This window comes from Neofelis nebulosa, chromosome X (genome assembly GCF_028018385.1).
Source record: "Neofelis nebulosa isolate mNeoNeb1 chromosome X, mNeoNeb1.pri, whole genome shotgun sequence".
NCBI classification, from domain to species: domain Eukaryota; kingdom Metazoa; phylum Chordata; class Mammalia; order Carnivora; family Felidae; genus Neofelis; species Neofelis nebulosa.
Window position 1 is genome coordinate 98,754,137 of NC_080800.1, and position 17,313 is coordinate 98,771,449.

A 17,313-nucleotide genomic window follows, 5' to 3' on the forward strand; every position below is an offset into this window, starting at 1 on the left:
GAGTGTCTAAACCAGGGTCCTTGAGTCTGTTGATAGATGCTTCCCGGTGAACCGAGGGGCTCTAACATAAACCTACCTGCCTCGCCTTCCATTCCGTCTGCCTTCTTGTCGCTCACCCCATCTGAGCCCTCCCCTGCCTCAAATTAGCAAAACACACTGAGGGAACATCTGGAGCCGCCAGCGGTATCTTTGTGACGCACGAAAAGTGTCTCAACACCTCACACAGAAAACATATAACTTTAGAGACTAAACTGAGGGAGTGTGTGTATGGTCTTTCTAATTTTTTTGGTATCACTCGCCTGCCCACTCCTTCCCTGCCAAGTGGCTTTAAATCCTATTCACAGCTCTTGGGTCTCCTTTGCAAATATCACTCTAGCTCTTAAAAGCACAGGAGCCAGGTCAGAAAAGTGACTCAGCAAACCACATGGTGTCATTTGAAAATGTATTTTTTTTTTCTCCTGCTCGAGAACCTGAATTGAAAATCCAGTTGGTTGAGAAACCCAGGCAAAGATCCTACAGATTTCCAGGGGCCTTGCCTCCAAATAGGATTTGTTTTGAAAAGTCCCATGAAAACTCTCTCATCACTAGGTTGAATATCTATTCTCTGTCTCCCCCCCCACACCCTCCCCCAAGTCACTCCCTACTTTACACTATAAGGACTATAATTGTGGAAGATGAAATTATTTCTAGTTGTACTTGGGGAGTTGACCATCATAAGGAACTGCGGGGTGAATGCTTTTGAAAAGTGAAGAATCACCTCTCCATTTATCTTTAGTGTCAATTTGACTTAAAAGTCACATCTGCTTAGAGCAGATGAACGTTCTCTGAACGTGTGGTCCAGGCTACTAAAGGTAAACTGTTTCCGTTTAGGACATATTCCTGGTGGTTGTTTCATTTTAGAAGGAAGCCCTATTCTTATTAGGGTACAGTTTTGGGGCCTGCCCTAGATGTTCCCGCGAACACAGGAACATCTGATTCCGACTCTGTTTAGTTAATCAACAAATCAAAAAACTTCGGATACCAGGAGGTACTTAAATAAAGCAGGAGGTACCAGAAAACAGTGCCTATCGTAGTGGTTGATACTTAGAGAGCAGTCAGTACTTGTTGAATAAACCAGAGGCAACATATCAGAATGTCTTCCCTTCTAATCAAAAAGGCATGCGGGGAATTGTGTGAATAAATATAAGCTGTGTTCATAGAATTGATTTTTTAAATTAGGGTATACCTGACGGGTCCCCAGAACTCTAAGCCTCTGGTCAACTAATGTCACAAAACCCCAATGTCTCTCACTAGCCCGACGACTTGGCGCCCAGTAGATTTCTGTTTAAACAACGACAACCACCCCTGCAACCAAGAGCAGTGGGAGAGTCTGAAATCCCGTCATGGGCATTGCCTGCCCCCCTTCCGCCCCCAGCAGCTTCCCTGCAGAGCTACTGCGGCCCTCCCTCTCTGCAGTGCCCCACCTCCACCCCAGATTCCTGACGACCAGGATACTCAGCTCTAGAAGCGCCCAATTATTTGCTGCCTCCACCCTTCCAGATACAGCCTGGTTTCCCCCCTGGTCAGATCCCCCACCTGCACTGCGGTCTTTGAATCTGAGTCCCTCCCTTCCCCTAAAACCTGCTCAAAACTAACCTCCTCCAAAAGTTTTCTTACCAAGCTCACTCTATTCTAATCGCTCATTATTTCATGTCCCTGAATTCCTGTATACCTTACTCAATACATGTATCAATGGTAAATTGATTACCCTTGTAAATTGGGGGTCTGGCACACAAGTCATATGACAAATCCAGGTCCAAGATTGTGTATATGACAGGAACGAAGATGTGGGTTGCCAGAAGGTGGGATGATTGTCTCTGCTTACTCCTGTTTTACCTGTACGAGCTCTTGATGACCCCCTTGATTATAGGGTGTGTAATCGCTATCGGCGTGCAGCAAGGACAGGGGCCCAGTAGTCTGTCCTATACACCATGTTGTTGACGACTGGCTAATTTGGAAGGCTCATCTTTTGAACCAGTTAGGATTTGCTTACCTGAGTCAGTTTTGCCACACAGGGAGGGTCCCAGGAAGTCCCAGCCTTGCACATCGGTGGAAACAGGTGCCTGCCCATGCAAGAGCCTCAAGGCCGCCAATCTCCCAAACATTTTCTTAAGGGTGCTGATATCCTGCGTCCCCCCCCCCCCCGTCCCCACCCCGCCTCTGGCAGTTCTTTGATCAGAGATGTCCCAGGTCACTGGTGAATTACAAATGTGTTATTTGGGAGAGGAGTGCCGGCTGTAGTAGAGGTGCCTTAGCGCCTGGGGGCGGTGTTGCCAAAAGGGAGAAGGGGGTTTGCTGGAAGGGGATGCAGGGGCGCTGGAGTCAAATTACCATCTTCGTATTGCCAAGCGCCTGCTCTGCTCCAAGCCTTGTACTAACCGTTCATCCCCAGGCAGCCAGCAAACGTAGATGCAGGCACCTTGGTGCAGTGTGTGTCTTAAATTTTACTGTTTGGGCTGCAGTTGTGTCTTGCCTGCAGAGGGAATCCCCTCAGAAATGCTGCCCCTTGGGGGCTGAAACACAACCCCCCCACTTCCACCCCCCCACCCCCCATGCAAGGGAAGGTGGCGTTGCCAGAGCTGAGTTAAGTGGGAGTAGCTCCTAAATAGCCTAGACGCTGATTCAGGCCTGGGTTGTGCGGGACCCGAGCCAGGGAACTCCGGGGAGACTCCCCTGTCCAAACTGGAAATCCAGGGTTACCACTCGACTCAGGAATTTGCTAGTGCCCTGGGTCTGCAGACTTTACAAAGCGGGACGCGTGGAGCAGGCTCGCGCGTCTATGAGGGATCTAGGATTCTTTTCCCCGCAGTGTAGAGTCTGGGCTGGGAGAAGCCCACTCAGCTTCTTGTTGCGCAGACCTTTCGGGAAACGCCAAGATTGGCTGAGGGCCCCCGGGAGCCCAAGAAAGAACTCTCTTCATCTTGTTTCCCAGCCCACAGTGCCATGTGCCAAGTAGCAACGTTTTAAGCCCTGGGCCCCTAACCTGCCCACTCCCCCACTGGCAGACGGCCAGACGCGGGGGCGGGCTTTGCAGGTGGTTGTGGCCCACTGCGGGAATGGGCGCTGCGGGCCCTCGCACTCTTCCACCCAGCCCTCCCTGGCGCAACAGTCTGGCGTCGGGGAGCCAGGGGCTGCGCTGGCGCCACAGCTGGCCAAGGTGAGGAGTGCATTCTGTGTGCCTGTGTGCGCGTGCGTGTGTGTGTGTGTGTGTGTGTGCGCGTGTGCGTGTGTGTGTGCGTGTGTGTGTGTGTGTGTGTGCGTGTGTCGTGTTAGAAAGACAGCTGGGGGGAGTCTGGTACTGCTGGGTTCTGGATTCGGACCCAAGTCCTTGGCCTCATTTGGACCACGTTGCAAATGACTACACCCTCAAAAATAAAAAAGAGCAAATTCTCATACTGCATATGCAAAACCATTGAAAATACGAATCTTCTCACCATCTAGGAGATGACACTTTCTGGGGTCCCTCCGGTGAACGAATTCTGTGGAGACCGGGCCTTCTGCAGGCAGTAAGGAGCTCACACAGGGGGTTCAACCTTCTCCCCGCCCCCTCCTTTTGAGATGTTCCCGCAAATTCGTCGGAGAAGACCTGAGCAGATTGGATGGCAGGAATTCGGGACGGAGGAAATTTGCAGAATGCAAAGTATGTTGGCAAGAGATAATTCGATTATGTTAAAGTGTACCCGAGGCGAATTTTAAGATTAGGTGGGATCATGGTTTGCCAATCTCCTCCCGTTCTCCTGGGCTCCAAATTAATTTCTCCGCCCAGTGAAATCATAGGGCTTGGGAAGGTGCCTAACAGCTGAGGGGGACTGGGTTTGTGTTTTGTTTGTAACTACCAAAAAGCAGCTTCGAGGGGCAGCCAAGTTGGCGCCTGATTTGATGAGCTGTCCCCCAGGTTTGATGAGGAAAAGTGTTGAACCAAATCAGGCTAGTGGGTCTCCCCCCCCCCCCCCCACTCCACCCCGAGAGGGAAAGCGCTACTTCAGAAGATGCGCGGGCTCGCGCTCGCTCTTTCTTTCTCGCGCTCTCACTCGTCTCTCCCCCCCCCCCCCCCAACCTCTTTTTTCACACTCACGCACATTCCGTGCATTTGGAGCAGAACAGGAATCAAATTCAAGGAATGTTGATCCTGCCGCTGCTGACTGCAGGGCTGGGCTGTCTTGAGTGATTCCTTAGGAATTCCCCTCCCGCGAACCCCCCTCCCCCCCCCCCGCCCATCCCCCAGGGTTGCGCAAACCCCCCCACCAGCGAGGTGCAAATCTGTCCCCACCACCACCACTGCAGCTCTGAATTTCTGGGCAGCTTCGACAGAGTTGGGAGGGGGCGAGGACTCTGCTTCTCCTAATTGTCGTTAGTCGTGAGCTCTTAGAAGTGACGGGGACTTTGCAAAGAGGGAGCGTCGAATGGAAAGCGAGGGCGCAGGTTGCGGGGAAGTGTTTGGGTCTCCAGACAGCTGGAATTTACCACCAGCTGCAAGTCTGTCGGCGCCCGCACACAAACACGCACACACCCGCACTCCGGGGCAGGGATACTCCGACGCAAGCTTGGCGCTCCAGTCTCCGCGCGTCGCCCCCGCCCCCGCTGGGCCGCTCCCCTGGGGCTCTGGTCGGCGACCCAGACGCAGGGGAGCTCGGACCCCCTACCTGGCCCCGCTTCCCGCTCCCCGGCTCTCGGGGGCGGCCGGGGCGCTTGTGGTCCAGAGGGCAGCGCACTCACCCCAAGCTGCCGCCGCCCCTAGGAAGGGCGGCTGGACTTACCCATGGAATCGGGCAGGGACATGTCGCTGGACCGCTGCTGAGTCAGGGACTGATGCATGGTGAAAGCTGCCCTGTGGCCCCGGCCCCCGAAGCTGCTTCACGCGCCCCCGGCTCAGGGCGCCCCGCAGAGCATCCTACTCCGCGGCTGCCGCTCCCCGTCCCTCCAGAGAGCAGAGAGAGACTGCCTCTGGTTGCGAGCTGCAGCCCAAGTGCCGCCTCCCCCTCCCTTCCCCTCTTCTCCCTCCCTCCTCTTCTGCCTCCCTCTGCTCCGGGAGGCAGCAGCATTGGCGGTCCGAGCAGCGGCGTGCGCTTGCGCAAGACCCCCCCACCCCTCCCCCTCGGCCCCCCCATCCTAGTTATCCACCTCCCAGCCTCCCAAGCCAGACAGGGAGCCGTTTTAGCCCCTTGGGGCCAGGGCTGCGCAGAGAAAGAGGGGGAGGCTACAGCCTGGGGCCAACCGGCCTTCTCTGTAGTTTGGAGAGAGGGTCTTGGGCAAGCATCCTGTTCTAGGATTTATAACTGGGGAGGGGGCAGAGTCAGAGGTTCAGGGCTGATGAATACACGCACACACACACACACACACACACACACACATTCACGCGCTCGCGCGCGCGCGCACACACACACACACACACATTTGTGCAGGTTTGGTCTTAGTGCTTCCAGAATGACATAATGGAGCTGGAGATGATCCAGAGAAGGGCCACTCTACAATCAAGGGGATGGGGGAGGGTAGAGGGGGCTGCCATATGAAGATAGATTAAACAAACGCAGACTCTTTAGTCTAGAAAGATGAAGGCTGGGAAGGGATGTGACCAGCGTGTATAAAATTATGCAGAGATGGAGAGAGGGAACACAGCCTTATTCACCAGATCTGAGAATTCTAGAACCAACAGCCCCCTAAGAGCTAGAAGGAGTTTCAGCTAAAGCAAATATGACTCGGCATCAGCACCACCCCGGTTTGTGCTTCTGGTCAAGATGCTTTTATGTAGATGATCTCATTTTCTTATCACAAGAGCCATGCAAGGCAGGAAGAGGAAGTATCGATACTTCCATTCTACAGATGAAGAAACTGCATCTCCGAGAAGGGATGAACACTTCCTGCAGCCACTAGGCCAGTAAGTGGCAGAGGTGGGATTTGAACATAGATCTGTTGGACTCCCAGGTTAGTGCTCTTCCTGTGGTGGCAGCTGAAAAGAAATATTACTCTATATAGCATATTGGAAACCTAAGTAACTCATTAGCCCTAAGAAGGGCAACAGGATGAAAACACAAGGAACTGTGGAAAGAATGAACAAGCCATGCCTGCCAGAATCCACTGGGGGGATTGCTAAGGGAAACTGAGAGTGAAGTGTGAATGGCCCTGATCTTGGAGGACAGCAGAGTCCTTCCCAACCAGTCCTTCCAGACCCCACTAGACCCCAGTCACTATGTTGTCAGCCCAGAGGGCGGTTTTGAGGTCTTGAAACAGCAGCAGAACAGAATGAGGCCAGAAAGTGAAGAAGACGATAACAGTGGCAAGTAGGCCCCCGTGGGTCTGGCCTCTTATGGAATTTATCTGTTTTCCCATTTGAAGGCATCCATTCTGTCCCCGTGAGAGCTCCCAGGTTCTGATCGCCAGGCCTCCTTCCAACCACCTCGCCTGATGATTGTGACAACACTCTTTCCAGGTCCTCCCACCAAAACAAACAAACAAACAAACAAACAAACAAGTAAAAAACTCTTCCTGAGAGATGGGATGAAGACGAGAACTTGGTTCTTTCCAGCTCTGGCTTGCTAATCCACTGCGAGGCCTTCTTTCCTTATCCACCAAATGGAACCAAGGGCCCTTGCCCTTTCCCGTCTTCCAAAGGAAGAAAAGACACTTCCTGAAGGTTAAAAAGGAAGCCCTTTGTAAAGAACTTGGGCACCCCAGGGGCCAGGCTGAATGCTGTGTCAGGTATTATTAGCAGCCTTAGGCTATAGATGTGGTTTAGAAATGTGTGAGATATGTCCCAGATAGAGACAAGATGCCCACTGGTGTAGAGGTGTGTGTCTTAGGCATGCTTGGCTTGTGTCAATCTCCATATGCTCCACAAAGGCAGAGAGAGGAGAAGCCCTGTGTTTATACTCTTGCCGTGTTTGTCCTCAGTTGTGTTTACTTACCTCTCCCAACCCCCTTCGCTCTAAATATCTCATACATTACATGCGAAGGTCTCCTGCAACCAGCCTTGGTTTCTCAGGAGTGCTTCATAACTAACTGATTTTGTTTCTGTGAAAGTAGCCTTGAAGAAAAGAGGGTTTATACGGGCTGGAAAAGACGGCTTTGCACATTCTCTAGAGATTTTGGCTCCCCTATGGCAACCACACGGCTGGAGATCCCTAAAGAAGCCAAGTAGAAACTTGTCACCTTGCTGGTTTCGATGGACAGACTGAGGCCTTTTCACTTTAGTGCACTGCCCATTGACTGACCTTTATAATCAAAGCCAGAAATGAGTGAGGTACCCTTAAGGCGGGGGAGCTTGCTTTATCCACATCTGTATTCCCGAAGCCTGCGTGAAAATTAAAAGCTATTTTAAAAAGTACTAGAGGAGGTAGCTACTTAAAAGAACTTGCACACTGTGTATTTCCTTCATACGGTCTCTTGGGGAACCTTATGGGACTTGGAACACAGCAGGCTCTCAGTCAAGTTAAAGATGACTTTGAGACCAGTAGCAGTGACAACGGCAGCCGCCACAGCTCAGAGAGCAGTAGCGGTCTTGTCCCTGGAGATGGTGTGCTTATTTGGACAGAGGATCTGGGATAAGGGGAGGGACTAGAATGGGAGCTTGGAAAAGAAAAAAAGCAACCCGCATTTCAACCAAGCCTGGCACAAAGACCCCCTTTCCGCCAAAAAAAGAAAAAAGTTTATTTTACTCAGAATGAGCTGGGCAATTAAAAAGCAAGAGGCAATTTTGCATGGGCTCCATCCTGATTTTTCTCATGTCAAAACACGTGTAGATTTTATACAGTAAGAGGCTCACAGTAAAATTTACCAATAGGAAAGCCACCTAGATGAAGGAACGGGTCTCTCATGGCAGCGAAGGCTACCATAAAACTGCTTGGTTAGCTTCTGATAAACAAGAGATCATTAAAATGGTTTAAAATAAATCCTTTTCATTGCAAGCTTGATCAAGCGTACAGTTGCCCTAGGTTGCAAACTGTTTCATAGCATGAGGAAACGTTTGCCGATGGGGCTGCAGCCTGCTTATTTCCATCTTCTTCAAACCAATGGTGAGAGCGTTCCCCAGGAGCCTTTGGACCACTAGAAGAATACCAGATGGTTCTGTGTCTCTAACACATTTACCCTGGGAATAGCCGTATTACTCTATCACCTCCTTATTTTGATGATCAGTTTCACTAAATTACTGTAGGGCCTTCCTGATTCCATATTTGGGGAACGTGAACTAGAGGAGTCACGTGCACACAGCTACATACACATAAATGCATTCACGCGTACTTGGAATGGTGGCCACACAAGTATTCGCAAATGCACACAGACATAGATACATCCCAGCCATTCTCTCTCCACCCTGATTATCACCACCCACCACTCAGCTCCCAGACTTGAGTTGACTAAGGGTAGAGAGAAGCTTCGAAATAATGGAGAACCTCAAAGAGTCCAAACGTCCTTAACTGAAGTTGCAGTTGGACCCACCAGACTACCTTAGGTCAATGCCTAAGGTATTGGCGTTCAGCTGCTTGAATCTTCACTGAGGAGAACCATGGTTGATGTTGTGATTTCGCCCCCGAAGCTTGACTGGTTCCCATCGTCAGCTGGTCATTTTCTTTGGGTACCAAGACAATCACCACAGCACCAGGGAACAACGCTGGTACCTGTATTTACTTCGCCATTGATTTCTTCCTATCCTAGTGACCAAACACAATACTTACCACACACTAAAAGTGTTTTTCAATACGGGTAAGAACGTTTTGATAACATGATTTTAAATGAATGGAATAACACTTATTCACCACTCCCTGCTATCAGATACTTCAGAGGTTTCCAGTTTTTTAACATTTATAAGGAACACAATGAACTAAACATTTGCATTTTTGTTACTGTAGGATATAATGTTATAGCAGAATCATTGGTTCGAAAGTTTCACATATATATTTTCTTTTTTAAAATTTATGTTATTTTAATTGTTTTATGTTTATTTTTTAAAGTTTATTTATTTATTTTGAGAGAGACAATGAGCGATCAGGGGAGAGGCAGAGAGAGAGGGAGACAGATTGTCTGAAGCAGGCTCTGTGTTGACGGCAGAGGGCCCGACACCGGGCTTGAACTCACAAACCTCGAGATCATGACCTGAACCGAAGCCAGATGCTTATCCAACTGAGCCACCCAGATGCTCCTAATGTTTACTTATTTATTTTGGGAGAGAGAGAGAGACAGAGCAAGTGCGTGCGAGTGAGTGGGAGTAGGGGGGGGAGGGGCAGAGAGAAAGAGAGAGGAGAGAGAATCCCAAGCAGCCTCTACGCTGTCGGTGCAGAGCTCTACATGGGGCTCAATCCCACCACCCTGGGATCACAACCTGAACCTAAATCAAGAGTCAGATGCTCAACCGACTGAGCCACCCAGGCGCTCCTTTTAATTTTTTTTCACATATATATTTCCTAACAAAATATTTTTAGCACCATGCATACAGTAAGATACACAGGTATTAAGTACACATAGCAATACATTTTCACATACATACTCTTGTAGCCCCCACCCAGATCAAGATGATGAACCTTTCCAACACCCTGGATGGCTCCCTTGAACCCGCTCTTGGCCGATAACCCTCCTAGAAGCAACCACTATCCTGATTTTTATCATCAAGTCTGCATATTTTTCAGGCTTTTAATACATATGGCCAAATTGTCCTCCAAAGTATTTGTAGCAAAGTCCCTTCCCAATATCAGCACATGCCTGGATCCTCACACTCTCTCGGCTTTACCTTGCAAAGGAGATGTTTTAGCACTTGAAGACACACCCGGTTACAGCCCGTGAGGGGAAGGGCCAGTCAGGAAGCGGGATCGGAGGTCAGCTGGGCACTAGGCATCTGGTGAGAACCACAGATCTAGGAGCCAGAGGCTGAGAGCAGTCCCAGTAGGCAGGCAACACTGCGTCACAGTCCACAAGAACCCGAGAAATCTCCAACTGCTTAGTTGTTTTCATTGTTGTAGTCATTATTGTTCTCTGTTGCAGTCTTCTTTTTTTGTAGCTTTCAAAATTTCTATAATGGTCACTTAGTTATGCTTCCAATGTAGTAGGGGCTTAAACACCTGTTGAATAGATGGCCCTTTTCATATGTTGCTTTTTTCCTGTTTACTGGAATAAAACCTGACACTGTACAAATTCTCCAAACTGCCGAGGCACATGATGCAGCAAATTACCCTCTCCCCCGCAACTCTACTCCCCAGAGATGACAATTTACGGGTTGAAATGCGGTTTTTTCCTGATTTTTTTCTCCATGCATACTTCTACTTTTGTTTGTTTTGAATATGAAATACTCCTTTTTGAAAGTGAACTTTTGCAATACAAAATAAAATGTGTTTTGTTAAGCTTTGTAAGTTGCATTTAGTAGCTTTCAAATACACTGCATCAAAGTCCGTCTTCAATCAATCAAACCCAACAGTAGCTCATTCTTGCACAATAAAACTCCCCTCAACTTATATTACGACACCTACTTAGCCCTTATGGGCAAGGAATGGAAATTACAACTCATTTCTGATCACTAATGTGTGATGAAGAGCGTCCGGAGAATTCTGTGAAAATGAATACAGAGAAATGGCTCTGGTTTCAAAGCACATTGTTGGGAAACATTAACAAAAACGTCCAAATGCTACAGGTATATATACATGCTTCTAATAAATTCTTGATAGGAAAGCTCAGAAAAACATCTGTTTCTTACTACAGAAAGGAGGGTTTCTTTCTAAGATCAAAGTCTGTTTTTCCACAGATTTTCACACGTTCCTAATTTGAAGGCATAAAACAGCGACAGAGAACAATAATGCGCGCATCAGTGAATACACTAGGGAAATCCTGATACTCAAAAAGGCTAAATAATGCTTGCTTGAATTTTAGAATAAATTTAACAGAGGTTAATATTCACCAAATGTTAAGGTTAGAGCAAAACCTGTCAATGAGTAAATATAATTACCATATTTTATACAGTAAACTATTTATTGAAGGAAAATCCATACAGAAAAATTCGCCACATTTATTTCTTTTTAATCAGGGTGGGGAAAGGGCAGGAGATGAGAGTGAGTGGCCTTAAGCCCACAGGAATGGGTCAGGGGATCATTCTGTGGGTCTCACAGTTTGGATGTTCTGGTTTACCTGCCAGAGATGGCGGTTGGTGGGGATAGCGGAATAGCATTCAGTTAAGCAGTAACTGCCCCGTTTCCTTCCTCTAATTAATTACAGAGCTGAGTACATCCTTTCCCTGTATCCCCATCAAAAAACATCCATTAAACACCTAATTAGATGTGGCATCGTCGCGGGCGGGGGTGTGTGTGTCCAACTGTTTGGTTCAGGTTTGCACTGGAGAGGATTTCTGTGTTCAGTAGTTTCTGGGAATCAATAGATTTGCTCCCAGTTCAAACTGCTCCACAGAGCCTTTCAAAATGTTTATGCTCTGTGACCCAGTAATTCCACTTCTGGGAATCTGTACTAAGGAAAGAGAAATCTGGACTAAGATTTATGGGCAAGGATGTCCATGGCAATGTCATTTATAATAAGGAAAAAATTGGAAAAAAAATCTGAAATGTCCCAAATTAAGGGTATGATGAACTAGAAGGTACCACAGCCAAAAGGTGCATATGTTGTATAGCTATTGAAATTGTGTTTTCAAATATTAGGGACATAGAAATATCCATAATGATGAGTGAAAAAGTAGGCTGTACAGTTTGATCCCAATTTTGTTTGAAATTGCATATATATGTAGAGAAAAATAACCAGAAGGAAAAACCGTGAAGATATTGACTGTAGTCAATGCAGGGTAGTAGAATTACAAGTGACTACCTTCTTTCGTATATTTTTCTGTACCTTCCAAATATATTCAGTTAGCATGTATTATTATTTTTTTAGGGTTTATTTTATTTTTGAGAGAGAGAGAGACAGAGCACGAGCAGGGGAGAGGCTGAGAAACAGAGGGAGACACAGAATCCGAAGCAGGCTCCAGGCTCTGAGCTGTCAGCACAGAGCCCGACACGGGGCTCGAACCCACGAAACATGAGATCATGACCTGAGCCGAAGTCGGACGCTTACCCGACTGAGCCACCCAGGCGCCCCAGTGAGCATGTATTATTAAAAAAAAGCCCCCCAAACCCTCCAAATTCTACCTTTTAAAAATGTTTATTTATTTTTGAGAGAGAGAGAGAGAGAGAGAGAGCACGAGTGGGGGAGAGGCAGAGAGAGACAGAGAAAGACAGAATCCCAAGCAGGCTTAGCACTGTCAGCACAGAGCCAGACGCCGGGCTCGAACTCACCAACCTCAAGATCGTGACCTGAGCCAACATCAAGAGTCAGATGCTCAGTCGACTGAGCCACCCAGGCGTCCCTCCAAATTGTATTTTATAAACAAATTAAACATGTGAATGCTTCGTAAATTGCACTCTGTCTTCCCTGTAGCCTGTGCTTCGGGCCGCTCGGGACCCACTTGCTTTGGTTTCCTCTGTCTCTCTATCTCTATCTCTATCTCTGTCTCTGTCTCTCTCTCTCTTTCACACACACACACACACACAGCTCTGCTTTCAGTCTTCCTTGTCTGAGTGCAAGTTTCAGGCAATGTGTCACCTCTTTCAAGGGAATTTGTACTTCTCTTTCTTTGTGTGATTAAAGCTTGTTGGTGCTGGCAGGTGGGCAAGTACTCTTTCTGGTCCAGCTCTTTCTATGCCCCTGAAATTACACCGGTAGGGGGCTGTCTACTCTGTGGATTGCCTGAAAGGAACAGCTTTTCTGAGACACTGACCTGTCTGGGAAGATAAAAGGAACTCAGCCCTGGGTGGGGTGGGTGGGTGGAATCTGAGGGAAAGAGTAAAGAGAGAGAGAAAATGAGCGTCTTTGTTTATTAGGTTGGATTCCTTTGGTAAGGTTGCATTTTAGTGTCTTCGTGTTTAGAAGAAACACAGCTTTGCGGTTCAGCTGGAGCCGTAAGTTCTGTCGAAGATGAAATGCACCTAACTCTAGACCTGCCTCTCGGCCCTGCCAGGAGCGCAGAATCCTGCTGTAATGAGGAAGCGTTGTCCAAAAAAGCCTGCCTTCCTCTAGCAAACAGCCAACAATTGCAGAAATGAAACACGTGCCTCGATTTCAATCACGGAAGTGTATAAACTAAAAAGTGAAAGTGTTTTCCCTTTTCCCAATTTCACTCTTAAGAGGTAACATGCCTGGGCGCCTGGGTGGCTCAGTCGGCTGAGTGTCCAACTTCGGCTCAGGTCATGATCTCGCGGTTTGTGAGTTCGAGCCCCACGTCGGGCTCTGTGCTGACAGCTCAGAGCCTGGAGCCTGTTTCGGATTCTGTGTCTCCCTCTCTCTCTGCCCCTCCCCTGCTCACTCTCTCTCTCTCCCTCTCTCTCAAAAATAAATAAACATAAAAAAAAATTTTAAAAGAGGTAACCTGTTAAAAATCTGGTGTATATTTTCCCAGACTTCTCCATTTTTCCTACGCATATACAAGTACCCACAAGTACACACGTACACATTTACACACATAGGTAGTGAGCAAAAATGGAACCAAACTATAACTCTTATTCTGCAACTTACTTTAAAAGAAAAAAAAAAAACAATTCTATTTCATGGGCATGTTTCCATGTCAGTATACATAGATTTACCTCATTTTTTTCCCCGAAGCTGCCTAACGTTCCATCGTGTGAATGTCTCAGGCTTATTTAACCAACCCCTCCCCCCATGGTTGAACATTTAATTTAGTTCTGGTTTTTCATGGTTACAAGCAATACTGCAGTAAACATCCCCGTACATATACCATGGAATCAATTTCAGGGGAAATCTTATTTCCATCAGCTGTGCATTACCTAACCATTTGCAATTAGTTTCCTGGGCTCTGGAGAACAGTTTTTAATGGCTATGCCAAATGTTCTGTAGCGTCCCGAATGGTCCAAGGCATCCTTTCCAATTAAGTTGCAGTCTGCCACACTCTGCATTTTCAACGACATTATGCGTTAAGGACAGGGCACTGTCTTACATTACTGATACAGTGTTATAATGCTCCGTCTTAATGCTAATGTCCTGGACTTGAATGAGCCCTGCCTGAAGAGAGTGGGCGGCCGCAGACTGCCGGTACACATCACCATCACCAAGGGCAGCCCAACCCAGGGAACGAAACATATGACTTACCGTCCTCCACTTGCTTCCAGCCTCGCTCCACTTCTGACAGGAAGGGCCAACTAGAGATAAGGCACTTTATTTGCCACCTACGGGCTTGAGGGAAAGAAACCAGGGGGCGCAAATACTAACATCCAAACTGAAGGAGACCGAGCTGATTTCTGCACCTCTCACCCCCTGCCCCCCAATCTGCCTCCTCTTATCCAAGTGCTCATTGTCCCCACCATGACTTCTGGCTCCTTATTTTTTCTTTCTTTCTTTTTTTCAGAGAGAGAAAGAGGGAGAGAATCTCCAGCACGCTCCACGCCCAGTGTGGAACCCCACGCGGGACTCAATCTGATGACCCTAAGATCATGACCTGAGCTGAAACCAAGAGTCGGACGCTTAACCGACTGAGCCACCCGGGTGCCCCTGAAGGCTTTTCCTTTGACGACCTATTGGTGGTGACCTCAACCATTGCCCCCCCCCCCCACTCCCCGTCAAAACACATCTCTTTTTAGAATTCTCAGTTGCCAAGAGTCATTTGTGTCAGGGTGAGAGAGAGGGCTTAAGGCCCGGCATCAGAAGACCATTTTCTAGCCCCGGGCCTTCGACCAAATCAATTAATGTCTCGGAGCCTCCATCTTGACGGCTGCAAAATGGGGATAATAAGAGTATCTTCCTTACCGGGCTGATATATGATGAAATGAGATAGCATATGGCCAAATACATGGAAAGCAAGAAAAAGTGCTCCGTGATTATAAAAGGTGCCATTATTGTTTATGGATTCTTTCTTCCGGATAAACCAGTTTTATTTTGTTTTTGTTTGAACAGAGGATTTCTGGAGATGACGGTGTTTTAACTGGAAGGAATGCTTTCTTACAGTGAAAATGTCAGGCCGTGGAGTAGGCCAGTGGGGAAGCTATTCTGAGGTGGGAAAGCCTTTCTAGACTTCAAATCCACAGATGTAGGGGGTTGCTGGCACCACCAAGGCTGAAGACTGACCAGAGTCCCCCAGGCAAACATGTCAGAAAGGTCCCTGTTACCCCTTTCTGTCTCCAGGGGAGAAGAAGATGGGTTGGAAGGGGGCGAGGACAGCGTGTATTTCTGAGGGCCGGCCTGAGGACCTGTCCTCCCTAGGGAGATGTGTTCTAGCAACTGTTTGGTGTGTTTTTAAAGGTCAGAGAGGCTTTGGCTCTATAGGATGGAGTGGCTGTGACACCTGATTAATGTCTGTGCAGTACTTTCCAGAATGAAATTTAATCAGCAGAATGATTGCAGCAAGCAGCTGCCTGGAGGAAAATGATCCTGTTCTAATGGTGGCTTGTTTGATGTGTTGGCATTGTAGTGGGGCACGTACATTATTAGTCTGGCCCAGGGGGCCCCGAGTGGGACACTGGATGAGCTAGTCACGGAGTGCAGCAAACACCAGCAGCCCGTCTACGGCTCCTGTGTGGGGTCATCACTGTCAGATCCTCAGCTCCTCCCCACCCCAAGGACCTTTACTGTCAGCCTCCCTCTCACCCCCAGGGTCTTTCCGGTCTGCTCCTTTAACCCCCCTCCTATCATGAGTACCCATTCCCGGAGTCCCTCAGACCCATCATTCTTAGCCGCCCCTCCCCGGCTTCAAGGCCTTCACTGACAGCCTCCTCCAACACACTCACACCGACGCACAAGCACCTCTCCCCGCCACCTTCCGCTCCCCCTCCCTCCCAGAGGTGTTCTCAAGGCTTCAATGGAATGAAAAATGGCCTCTCCTCACAAAATGACTGGAGTCCCCTGGTCTAATTAACCCTTCTTGGCCTACTTTTCCATCAGAAGCACAGGGGTTATTATACCGGCCTGCGAAAATTCCCTAGTCAGTATTACGTTCTCTAACAGGTAAGGAAATCAGAGCCCGAGGTGGCCGCCACAGTCACGCCACGGTCCCCACGGCCGCCACAAATGACCCAATGCGTTTTACACCCAAGCTGATGGGCACCCGGCCTCCCTCAACAGGATGTGTGATGTGAGGTGTTTTCCCAGTGGTAGGGATAGGCTGGGTGAGCCAGGCACAATTGCTTGTGGATCTTTGTTCCCGAGCTTGAAAATCGTCCACGAAACCCCTGCAAAGCGTATTGCAGCATCGCCACGGGGATCCGACCCAGGGCAGTGCTTGGAAACATGGAAGTCCCAGCTTACATTGGAAAGGGTGACCCTTCAGGACCAAAAGGATCCAAAGGACGGTGCCCCAGCCTCCCTCTCTAAGCTCAGACAAAGGGCTGAGCCATCTCTTCTCGGTGGGCAGCTGAACGGAGTTACTTCATGACTCCCAGGCCCTGATGGAAGAGCGAGAAACGGGAAACGGAAGAGGTCAAGGGAGAAGCAGTGGGAAAAATACAGCCACTGTCAGCGCCACCTCCCTGCCACCACGTTTGGGGTAAAAAGCTGCCCTCATTGGGGCGCCTGGGTGGCTCAGTAGGTTGAGCGTCTGACTCTTGATCTCGGCTCAGGTCATGTTCCCACGGTTTGTGAGTTTGAGCTGAGCATCGGGCTCTGTGCTGGCAGCATGAAGCCTGCTTGGGATTCTCTCTCTCTCCTCTCTCTGTCCCTCCCGCCTCCCCCACTCGTTCTCTCTCTCTCCCTCTCTCTCTGTCTCTCTGTCTGTCTCTCTCTCCCACGAATAAATGAACATTAAAAATTGTTTTTTTAAAAGCTGCCCTCGTGGTAGGTCAGTGCACCTGCCATCGTGTCTCCTCCGTCTCTTGGCCCTGGGGAAGGATTTCCCCAGTGCGACAATGTACAGGGTGGGGAGTGGACACTCCTGTGTGTGTGCAGGTGATTAAATGAGAGAGGGACAGAGAGACGGGCATCTCAAATAAAAAAGGGGGAAGCCAAAAAAAATAAAACAAGGATTTCTGCTCTTAAAAAAAAAAAAAAAGACTCCTAAGCTTTGCCTGAGGCGTGCCCCGGGGGCCCCACGTGTGAAATGAATCTGGGATCCAGGAGAAACAAAACACTGCCTAGTGTTCCTGGACACATTAAGTTGGTATGTGTTTGGCGATGTCTGGAGGTGGAGATGGTATCCAAAGTTAGAAGACGCTTTGAATAGCGCAGAACAAACCATCGTTGAATACTTGCTATGCGCCAGATGCTAGAAATAATTAAAATTCAGATCCTGCTCTCAAGAAGGTCACAACTAAGTGG

General features: G+C 48.6%; 1 protein-coding gene and 1 long non-coding RNA gene across 3 annotated transcripts in view; both read right to left on the reverse strand.

Moving 5' to 3' along the window:
* Positions 1-5,010, reverse strand: part of TMEM255A (transmembrane protein 255A) — a 56,185-nt gene extending 51,175 nt beyond the window's left edge. The window contains exon 1 of one of the 2 annotated variants that reach the window (XM_058713853.1): positions 4,797-5,010. In XM_058713853.1, coding sequence (XP_058569836.1) covers positions 4,797-4,854 — 58 coding nt within the window. In that variant the 5' untranslated portion in view covers positions 4,855-5,010. The remainder of the gene's footprint in view (positions 1-4,796) is intronic. The other variant, XM_058713855.1, reaches the window with a different exon arrangement.
* Positions 5,011-5,779: 769 nt separating this feature from the next.
* Positions 5,780-14,194, reverse strand: LOC131502827 (uncharacterized). Its single transcript, XR_009257210.1, has 3 exons — positions 14,161-14,194; positions 8,473-8,684; positions 5,780-5,986 (listed from the first exon to the last, which is right to left on the reverse strand). It is a non-coding gene; the product is annotated as an uncharacterized LOC131502827 (long non-coding RNA).
* Positions 14,195-17,313: the final 3,119 nt, after the last annotated feature.